Below are 11,486 nucleotides of genomic sequence, written 5' to 3'. Positions count from 1 at the left end.
ATATGCTGCTCCTATAGTAATAAATGATTACATATGTTTTGCAGAAAGAATTTAAATGTCACATTACAGGTTACTGCCCATAGAAGCCAGCAGTCAGGCTATGTCATCCCCCACCACACCACAGGTACCTATCCAACAGTGGAGCAGAGGATCCAGGCATGTCCTGAGATGAGATACTCAGCTATGCACACCTCCTTTGTCCCCAGACCAAGGTGCATTTCCTCATGCATTTCCTCCACCAGCACATGCCTTAAAGGGTGCACCCTTTTTTTTGAACTGACCCAAAAAACACCAGAACTGCCAGCCTCTGAGTACGGCAGAGATGTGCCTTACAGTACTGCAGTGAAAGCAGTTCAAGAAAAAATACTAACATAACAATTTCATGCTGAATTTTTATTTCAATTTTATGCAACTGCATAAGTATAAATAACTGTGTTCAATATATAACAATTATGACATCCATAAGGAGTTTCTTGGAGAAAATAAGACTGCAAACACTTTATTGCACAGACCCTAACGATTTTTTTTTAACTTTTAAAATTTTTTAAAAGCTGAGAAATCTACTGCAGGAAGTCTACAAAAGAACACATCAGATCTATAATCACATTAAGACTGACCAAGAAGAACACAGGCAGGAGGATCTCTAACAGCTCACTTATAAGGTAAACACCAACAAACAGTTACTACATAAACACAAGCTTATGCACTGTTACACTTCCAAAATGCAAAGAACTTATTTGTCAGAAGTGATAATACAAAATATTCTAAAAGGTATACTGTAAACAAAAGCTAGATGGGTTTTAAAAGAAACAAGAGGATAGCCGAAACAGCGCAGAGACTGTAAACTAGGAAGTATCTCCCAGACAGAAATGTTATTTTGAAGTGCATTAGCATTCATTTGTATTAACTGCCAAAGCACAGATGAACTGTAAATGTCAAGACCATTTTATTTTTAAGACTTCTCAAAAATGATTATCCACTGCTTACTAGTTCCTTTCTGAATGCATCAAAGGCAGTATTAATGTTCTGGTGCCACATGTAAAATCAGGAGTTGTTTGTGATACTGTATTTTCCTTATAGGTTTGCTGTAATCCAACTCAACAAATCAGTATAATAAAATTTTCAGCAGAGGGTAATGAATTCCGCACACTGTCTGTTGTCACACAAGTCTCCAAGTCAAGATTACACTGTGCTTTTTCAAAAAATTTTCTAGCTTTTGAGACAGAAAGACAAACCATAAGCACTGGTGAAAAATGTAGGGGCCTAGCTCTACTGTGGCTACAGAAAACAGAAATAAGCAAAACGACCATTCTATTGATCCCCAATTATTAAAACCCATGCGCCTGCAAGGGTATTTCGTAGTGCTTCTGTACATGTTTCAAATTTTACCTTTCATCCCTTCAAAACAAGCTAAATACTCCACACAAAAAGGATCAAAGTCTACACGTTCCACTGTATACAAAATTTAAATAAGGCTTAGCAAAAGTAAAAAGACAGTAACATTCTAGCACCAAATAGCTCCAACAAGTTCCTTTGTTAAAAAATGCTTCTTTTATAATTACAGTATTGAATTTTTTTTGCATACAAATAAAAAGATTACGTTATGAAATGTATGGAGCTACTCAATGCATTTTAAAATGAATATGAAACCCAGGATTACTTGCTAAAAACAGCAAGTTAGGTCTACAACATAAGGCCCCAGCTATGTATGAAAATGTGTCAAGATAGCCTAAACTTTTCTGAGCATATGATACCGAAGTGTATTTTTCCTTTTTACCTTACGTCATAAAATAGAAAACAGCTACTGGCTGTATGACACTAATTAAACAGACCTATATGCCATAATACGTATTCTCTAAATGTATTAAGAACAGGGATGAACATACTAGTACTACCAGTCATGTGCTTATACTTGAGCCTCACACTGTAAGGGCCTGAATTGAAAAAAGCTCAAGGAATACGGGAAGATTGCAGCAAAAAACTAAGCACATGGCATGTGCTTCAGAATTTAAGCCTTGTCTGAGATGAAAGTCGCACAATACACTCCCAACAGACAAGACAAGAACCATCATTTCACCAGAGAACAAACTCTTGCTGGGATGCCCTGACAATTAAGTGGTCTTCCCGTAGTTTTAAGGACATCTACTCTACTCAGACTTTGTGCAGCAGGGAGATGCAGTTACTTCTTTTGTTAGATCTGGTGAAGCAGTCAGCCAAGTACAGTACTATCAAAATCAGATTATTAAAAATACAAGTAAAAACTCACAATAGGTCACCGTATTATTCTGTACTAGTATTTTTTAGCCTCTATCTAGGATTTTTAGTTAGTAAAAATGTGGCCTGTTGTTTTTTTCCCAGTCAGACCAATGCTTGTGCATGTCCATGCCAGCTCTGAATTTTAGTAATTTGGTTTCATATTCGAGTATGGCAAATACTGGCAAAGCAGCTATCTTAAAAAGGGAAAGAGTAAACAACGCAACCAGCAGCAAGGTATATATGCTACATTCAAACCCCAAACACATTGCTAAGTATTTACAGAAGAAGTATTTTCAACAGCTCTAGTCTGTAAAGTATTTTTGTACAAATACTATGTGGTAACAGTTTTACCGGTTACAATTAGAAAGGCATTTTGAAAAAAAGTCCTCTCTTTACATATCCCCTTATATTGTTTCTTCAGTGACATGAAAGCTTTGCCGCACAAAGACATGACACAGTGCTGGTTTAAAGGCAGTACAACATATTGAAATTGTTTCAGCTAGTGTTGTATACACACTTGCCAGGTCTTAAGAGTTAACACGGTTTTTTGTGAGCACTGCTCCGTGAAACTTCCTTTCCTCGACGCTGCCGAGCTGAGTCTTTGTCATCTGAAAGTGCGTTAGGTGTGGCTGCTGACCTGGGTAAATCTTTACCTACATTCTGTTTTCTTGAAGCAGACTGCTGAGTCAGAACAGTATCTTTTCCCTTTACATCCACAGTGTTAACGAAAAGAGGCTTTTCTTGATTTCCAGGTTTCCCCCCAAGGTTTGAAGCAGGGTGGTGGGCTTCTGCTACAATAGTGGCACTGAGCAAGGCCATCAGTGAAACACTCTTAGTCATTTCTGCCTTACTGCTCCCTGTGGAAGAGGTGCTTTTCTTACTTAGTTCCTTGGAAGTTGCAGGAAGCTCTGCTGAGCCTGGTTTAACCTTTAATGAAGATGCCTCACTTTTGGCTGAAACAGATGAAACAGATACTTCCTGTCTACATTCAGAGAAACTGGATGAACAAGTCAGCGTCTTTCCCGGTGTTGCAGCCACACGACAAGAACTTTGCCCACTGGCAGCCGGCAGATGTTTTATTGCAGTCTGCTTGTTTGCATCCTCTGACTGTTTCTGATTAACTTGTCCCTTCCCTTTTATATCTTGGGAGATTTTGCTACTTGTGGTTGCCTTTTCTGCTCCTTTCCCTCTGACATCACAGGTTGTGAGACAAAGGGTAGGCTCCACTTTCCCACTGTCAAGCTGAATGTAAAGTGCGTCAGTGCATATTTTTCCTTCAGGTCTTTTGTCTGCAGTGATCATCTCATTATTAGGACTTCTCTCTGCCTCTTTGTTCAGTGAGAGACAGTCTTTCACAGTGGAAAACTTTGGAGCAGTGGTTTGTTTTTCACTGAAACGAAGCTGCTTTTGATCAGCAGATTCCCCCAAGCCTGCTGCTTCTTGCTTCTGCATCTGCTTAGAACTCTCTGGGCCTGCTGGTAGTGGGCCCACAGCAGAGGATTTGGGTTTGGTGTCGGGGGCTGTGCTGCTCATTTGGAGGGTGGTGACTGAGCCATGGTCCAAACCTACTGGCCTTTCAGCCTGCACATGTTCAATGTTCATTCTTCTTGAAGAGCCTGGAGCTGGAGAAGGGTGATCTAGGACACTTTTACTGGTATGCTTTCCATCCTTCCGGGAGCTGGCAGATGATTGAGTAACAATTTCTTTTTCTTTTATGGTTGGAGCACATGGTTTTTGTGACAGTATCTGTTTATCCAAGGACTTAGACTTGGAGGAACTTATATCAGAGGCTGGCCGGGGTTTATTACTGCTGCTTTCCACACAGGGGGCAGCAGGCTTTGAGTGTTCTTGAATGCCTCCATGAACTTCTATAGTGCTGTGTCTGCTTACTGCCTCTTTCACAGCAGGAGAGCCTGAAGTGTTAAGTTGCTGCCGAGGAACTTGGCTGGACTGCTCTCTCTCACTAGCATGAAGCCTCATATCGGTGAGTGATTTCTGATCTTTCTTTGCCGTATCTTTAGCACTGTCCTTCTGCACAGAAGAAACTGGTGCAGACTTCTCAATTTTATGATCACAATCTCTTGAGGGTTGCACGGACCATTTGGATGGAAGAGTGTCACTCTTTGTCTCTGTGACAACTTTCTTAGACTCAGCTTTTTGCTTGGTTGTTTCCCGTTCCACATAACTTTTAGAAACACTGCTGTCATCTTTGCCTAACTGTTTCAGTGATTCTTTGCCATCCTTAGGTTGTGCCTTGGGGCCAGCTGACTGCATTTTTCCTTGCATCTCAGGAGGAATGGCAAAATCAGCACAATTTTTTTCATTGCTCTTGGAACAGGTTGTTATCAGGACGTCTGAGACAGAAACCTTCAGAGATGACTCCCTGATCACTTCCACCTTTGCAGGGATGGGTTCACAACTTCTCTGGGATACTGGTTTGACAGGCAACTCTTTCTGTATTTGCTTCTCTTTTCCTACAGCTTTTTCAGGAGTGCTTTGGCCAGCAACAGGTTTGGAATATGTTTGAGTAGTTTTAAAACTCTGACTTTGAGTAACACAAGACTTTACCTCCACTGAATGGTCCTTTTGTTTTGAAGGGGAGGTATCTTTCTTCTGAACAGCTTCAATAACAGAAATACTGCCTTTAGTGGCTGGACTAGAAACTTTTTTCTCTGTCACTGCTTCTGTAGCCATAGAGATGAGTGGTGGATTTGGACAACTCTTGCCGACTTGTAGAACCTGAGGCTCTGCTATTTTGACTTTGCCAGATTTTGGGTAGCTTAACAACTGCTCTTTCTGAGAGACCATTTCTGCCTTCCCACTACTCCCTTGTGGGGGTTTAAGAGATGCCCCATCACTGCTGGTACTCTGTCCTTCTGGCAGCACACAGAAAGGCAGTTCAGTCTTCAAAGCCTGTGGCCCAGAAAGTAATGCAATGTCTAGCGTACCTTCTATTGGCTTCAGACAGGAAACAGACCTCCCATCAAGCTTATATTCCGAAGGACTTTTTCTGACAGGAGCTTCAGAAGAAATAAGGGCTGATTTTTCCACACTCATGTCTGCTCGGCCACTCAAGGTCTTGAGAGGAACAAAAGAAACTGAGTTCATCTGAGTAGCATGTGCACTGCCAATAAATGCTCTACCATCTGCAACTGCAGTGGAGTCCTGCTGTATGTTTACAGGTCTGCCTGTACTAAGTTGAAGGCATTCATGAACATTAGATGTCATCTTAGGTTTTAGCCCTGGACAGACACTGTCATCTTTTTCTTCAATAGACATTTTCTTTCTGAGATAATCAATATTTGCAAGTTTACCATCTAATCTTTCAAATTTGACAAATTCTTTTGCTGGTACAATTTTATCTGTGTTTTCTCCCTTTCCACTAAGTATCTTGTCAGAGGACTGAGGTAGCACATCTTGCAGGGTACATGAAGGGGAAATTCTTTTCAAGTCATAAGAAATATGACTGAGTTCATTAGGGGGAGGCCCATGACACAACATCTGTCCATCTAAAGCAACACCATCATTTGATCTCAAGTTTGCATTCTTTTGAAGGGTGTCTTTGAGTATGCCACCAGCTGACTGGGTCTCCACAGTAACAATTTTCGTTTCAAACTGGTTTGATCTTTCTAATACCTTCTGGAATGCTTTTTTGTCTCTCTCTTCCAGTCTTAAGGTATTGGGATTTTCTGGTTCACTGCTAGGTTCGTGTATAGCAGCATTTGCTTTTTCAGCAAAATCTTGCTTTTTCATAACTACCTTGACCTTCAGCTTCTCTCTGTCTAGCTCATCAATGGATTCTTGTCTACCCAATTTTCGGGAGATGGGTCGTTTCAAGCAGCCCTGCTCTGCCGGCCTGACTCGTGTGAGTGATGGCATGTCACAAACATTCTCCTCCAAGCTCTGAAGAGTTACTTCTCTTTGACACAATTCTCTATTCACTTCTTCCTGGGTCACTTCCAGACTGTGTTTTCGTGAACATAAGTGTTTTTTATCACTGCCATAAGAGGGTGCAAGTTTCTCTTCAGACTGGACTCTCTTCAACAGTGGAGACCTCGGTGGCTCTGCACTCTTTGGCCTGACAATATGCCTCACAATAGTTGGAGGTGAGTGCATTTTGCTAGGAAAAGACTGAGCTATTTTTGTATTTCCAATCGAATGTCCCAGCAATGGTGATGGAGATCGCTGAGGAGATGTTGGCTGGGGTGTCGGAGAAGGTGTCCGTGCGAGAGGAGAAAGGGGAATGCTGCCAGCTGATTTGCGCCTTCCTGATCTGTATCTTTGCCCACCAAGCTTTGGACCCAAGCCATGAAGAGTGCTGGGTCTTATGTGCCCCGAACCAGCTGGAGAATTGGGAGCACTAGAACTAGGGGAGCTACTCTGGGAAGAGTTAGTACCTACAAAAAGAACAAAAAAAAACAAGCAAACAAACGTAAGATTAGCAGGACTTTTTCTATCTTGTCTAAATGTTCAGTGAGAAGCAGAACAGAAGCCCTATGCTGTCTCCTGCTACAGTGTTCCAAAATCTGCAAGGTTTTAAGTGGAAAAGGTTTTAGGCTGCAAAACCTAGATCATTCAATTACATATGCTGTTTCTCCCTTTCTCTCTCTTCCATCATCCCCTTTAAGTTATCTCTTGCTTTTACTTAAATAGAATAACTAATGCTTTCTGACACTTCAAAGCAATGATCAAGGCTTTCCAGATAATTTACCTTTGCCAAGGAATTGTACAATCAGTCAACTCCAGTGCACACTACAATTGTGACAGCAGTTAAAGAAGAAAAAAGGGGCAGGCCTTTAGGAGTCCGAGAGATGCATATTTTAGCACTCAGCTAATCTTTTCAGCAATAAATCTGCATTCATGAGTGCCATCCTAGTTCCATTATGTAGCAACTTTTATCTCAGTTTCACTCTTTTATCATGTAGCCTCTCTTAGGCAAAATTCTCTCTTTTGCTGCAAACTGGGATTTTTATTATTCAACTTTCAGCCATTGGACTGAGCTTTAAACTAGGACAAACTTAAGAGACAATTGCTTTTTAGGTGCTTCTGTATCATAAAAACACCTTTTGTTTTGCATCAGAAATCGTTTTCCCTTTTCCAGAAAACTATGATGCTTGTCAGAGCTGACTGCTCTTAGGAGAGTGTATCAGATCTGTGGGGGCTCACAGAACACGCAGAACTCTTCCAGTCCTTTTCCTCTGCTCTCCACTGCTTCACACCCACCTGATGGAAAATCAGGAGTAGAACGGTAGCTTGGGGTAGGAGATCTAGGAGATAAGCTGTGGGTTGGAGACCCAGGCAAGCTCTCCCCTGAAGAAAGTGATCGGTTCAGGCAGGAAAAGCTTCTGCTTGTATGAAGAAGAGGTGAGGGTTGCTTTGCCAGCTTTTTAAAGAGAGATCTTCTCCTTGTGTGAGAAAAACACAGCATTAATCATAAGTTATGGTGCACAGAAGATACTATTACCACAGGAAAAATTCTTGCAAGCTGACACTGTGAGAATAGTAAATCTATCTTTACATGAAAGCAAACCACACTGCAGATTGGGAAGTTTAGAAAACATCCTGATTCACTAACAGGTGGGGCAGACACTGTAACTAATTTTATTCATACTAAAATTTACTATATTTCAGAAGAACATCTATCTCCTTATGAGTATAAATCTTTATTTTCTAAATTTAACAACCTATCATAACTGAAGAAATATCTATAAGGTATTAGCAATATATTTATAAAATACACATGAACATATCATATTAAAAACACTGATAAGCACTAGCTTAGAAGTTTAATTAAACAATTGCAAAATTATATAGTTAAGACAAATTAAGATGCAACTTCAGTTATTCACTATTTTTAGAGGTTATTTTAGCTGATATAGTTTAGGTAAAACAAGATTTGGAAGGCCACAATCTCAGAAAGAAGGTAGAAATACAGAAGATGAGAAAAAAACTGTATTAACTTCATATTTTAAATTTATTTTTAATGTACAGACACACACACAAAAAAATGCCTTCACTGTGAAAGCAAAGGACCACTCACCTCTCTAAACTCTCCTTCTTCTTGGTCTTTTTACTGCGCCTAACCATTCGGCTCCGGTAGCTGTTCCGCCTGGCAGGTCCTGTCTTGATGGAAGTGTTTTCAAAAGGAGTTGTCATTACTGAGACTTTGTTGCCACTCTGCCAAAATGAAAGAGTAAGTGTGAGTAATACGAGTAACACAAGACAACTCTGCTTATATTGAATCTACACCATACATGCAAATGCAATGAGAATCAACTCCAGAATAAGAGGTGTTTCTGCAGGGAACCCTATGCAGATATTGCCATGCATAGCTAGTAAATGAGGACTGGGAAGACCTCAAAGTCTGCCGTATTTCCCAACTTCCTCCATTCAAGCTCCAAGACAAGGAGTAATTCCAATAATTGTAGCTAGACAGGAGGACACCAAGGATTAACCAAGACTGAAAACTTCAAGATAGAAGTTTCAGCAGAAAAACCTGTTTTTCCCACAAAGAACAGCTGTCACTGCACAGTGGTCCACTCACATCTCAAGATAAACTGTTACCATGATGAAACAGAGGAGAAAATTGAAATCTTCACTGGCAATCCCAAACCACATTTTTATCTTGTTCAAAAGGGTTAACAAGTATATGATTAACCTAAGCTTTCTAGCACTGATTGCACAAAGAGATGACTAAAAATAAAATAAAATAGGTATTTCCTGCTAATTTTATGTTTTAAAAATCTGTAGCTCCTGCTCAGCACAGTACACCCCTACAGTGAACTTCCTTTCAAAGAAATTGCAATAGCCCAAATTAATTTATGATACAGCCCAAAAAACTAAGTTATGGATAAACAATGATCTCTTGTTTTGCATTTACTCTTTCCAGAAGTGAGCAGGGTTATCATGTTTCTTTTTCTGTATCTGACATAGCTGACTACCTGAAATCACGGAACTTTCTCTTACATATTTCTTCAAAACTGGAAAACTTGGAAGTTCCTCCTGGTTTCATAGAAATAAAATAAAGACTGAAGAAAAAGTGTATTTTTCATCTTTCTTTAGCTTTTTATATTTTCACATCACCTCACTGCTTTCCAGTGCTTTTTTTGGACTCCTTTTATAACTGACTACTCACTTTGAGCTCTGCACATAACACCATAAATTGTTAATAATATAATAATATAGGAAGCAAATATACAGCTGTCTAAAGTAATTCTGACCTACAGTAGCTTATACTGGAAAGATTACATGAAAAATGAGATATGATGAGCTACAGAGAAAATAAAAGGTCGGGGTTTTTTTCTTTTTATTTGGTCGTTTGTTTGTTTCCATGGAAAAACTGTACCTAATAGGACAGACTTCAGAAAACTCCACAAGAGAAAAATGTGACAGATTATTCATGAAAGTCCAGCTGCAGGATGAGAATTTCATTAATCAAAGAAGCTCTGTCACACATGCCTGGGTATACATGACACAAAAACCTTTTGGGCCCTAATATGAAAGGCAACCTCCAGTATAGCAGGCAAGGAAATATTTAATATTCTTTGTGCTTACTTTTCTTCACTGATTTAACTTTTAAAGAGGAAAAATGAAAGGTATCATCATTTTCAAAAGCCTGAATTATCTGAGGAAGATGCAGGCATTCGATAACATGCTTGAAAAGGTCAATTTTTTTGAGAGACAGAGACATCTCTTTGCGCCATTGCCTTGAATTTACTTCAGCCATCTGAAAGTTACTGGCCCATCTCCAGACCTATGGCAAGATCAGCTTAGAGTTTATACTTCTGAAAACAATAAAATCTAGTAACTAATCCCAAGAAAACCAACATAACCCCACCATCGCTGGTGAAAACAGCAATTACTTTAGTATCCCAGCTGTCCAAATTACCTTTAACAACAATTCAATGACTTCTGTATGAACAAGACCATGCACTGGCTCTCCATTGATATGAGTAATCAGGTCTCCAGCTTTTAAACCTGCTTGGTAAGCTGCACCTCCTTCTTCCACATTCTGAAAAAGAGAGAGGAAGAGAATATACACAAAATGAACCCCAAACCAGTTGGCAATGAAGAAACTTACTAAGTTATATAAAGGAAGAAAAGAAGAAAAATACCTTCAGCTCTTTCACCATCCCCTACTTACTCCAACTTTATATGAATATCCCCTATTTACTCAAGCTTTATATGGGGCCTGGAATGGTTTCCAAGTTCACTGAAACACTGCTGGTTGCTATGGGTATTAAGTAAGCTCTGTAAAATGGAATTTTCACGCATGGTGAGAAGGGGTGGTTCACTACCCACTGCAAAATTTCAGAACTAAGTGAAGATTTTTAGTATCTGAAAATGAGAAACACTATGTAATTAAGGCAATGGTCACATGCAATACTCTAATCACAACAAAAATTAACTCCACCATATGGTTAAGGATTGTTTCTGTTTGGTTCAAATTCACCAGGCTTCCCATTAGAGGGGCTGATGCAGCACCGAAGTGACAGAGGACCAAAACAAGCTGAATTGAAAAACATTTTGAAGGTTGTTTAAATAATTATATTTTTAAACGAGTATTTTAAGTCATGCAGACAATACTGAAGACTACAATGCAAACAGAGCTGAACTACAAACTTATAATACTTCAAAAAACCCCCAAGGTTTAACCTTTACTGCAATGTACCATTTTTCCCCTTCCTTTCACTGGTGTGGTGTTACACTAGTGGCAAGAAATAATTTTTAATCAATTATCCACCAAATTTATCTAGTCCTCCAGATTCAATGTTCTTGACGGATTAATAGGTGTAAGGGGTAAATAATACGAATAAAAAATGAATAATACAATACATGAGCACTGCTACTTCAAAATCTACCATACATATTTAAAACTAAGCAGTGCTTGAAGTCTTTTGGCAAATTTGTGGTAATTTTTTTAGGGTAGTTGCAATAAATTAATAACTAGTAAATAATAAATAAATAGTATTTACATACATATACTATTTATGTACGTGTAATTTATACCATATATAAAATTAAAATTTGCTACCAACATAAATTATAAAAAAAGCATATATATGTACCTAAGTAAATAATTATTTTACAGTTAAGGAGGCTGACAACTGAATAATTGCTTTATCTTCTCTCCCACTATGCAGTGAAGAGAGGATGAAAAACAGATTATTTATTCAAGACAGTCTATCTTTTTCCTGTGCCATACAACCCTCAAAAGCATTCACAATTGC

The 11,486-nt window shown here is 39.1% G+C and overlaps 1 protein-coding gene across 4 annotated transcripts in view; it reads right to left on the bottom strand.

The window, feature by feature from the left end:
* Positions 1-639: 639 nt before the first annotated feature.
* Positions 640-11,486, bottom strand: part of MAST4 (microtubule associated serine/threonine kinase family member 4) — a gene marked incomplete at its 5' end in the record, with an annotated part of 275,947 nt that continues 265,100 nt past the window's right edge. For all 4 annotated transcript variants that reach the window (XM_084225039.1, XM_084225041.1, XM_084225040.1 and 1 more), the window contains 4 exons: positions 640-6,653; positions 7,480-7,661; positions 8,297-8,433; positions 10,145-10,267. In XM_084225039.1, the coding sequence (XP_084081165.1) occupies positions 2,791-6,653; positions 7,480-7,661; positions 8,297-8,433; positions 10,145-10,267 (4,305 nt within the window). In that variant the 3' untranslated portion in view covers positions 640-2,790. The remainder of the gene's footprint in view (positions 6,654-7,479; positions 7,662-8,296; positions 8,434-10,144; positions 10,268-11,486) is intronic.

This window comes from Fringilla coelebs, assembly GCF_963513975.1.
Source record: "Fringilla coelebs genome assembly, chromosome: Z".
In the NCBI taxonomy this organism is placed as follows: Eukaryota; Metazoa; Chordata; class Aves; order Passeriformes; family Fringillidae; genus Fringilla; species Fringilla coelebs.
This window is presented reverse-complemented; position numbering and strand designations above follow the sequence as displayed.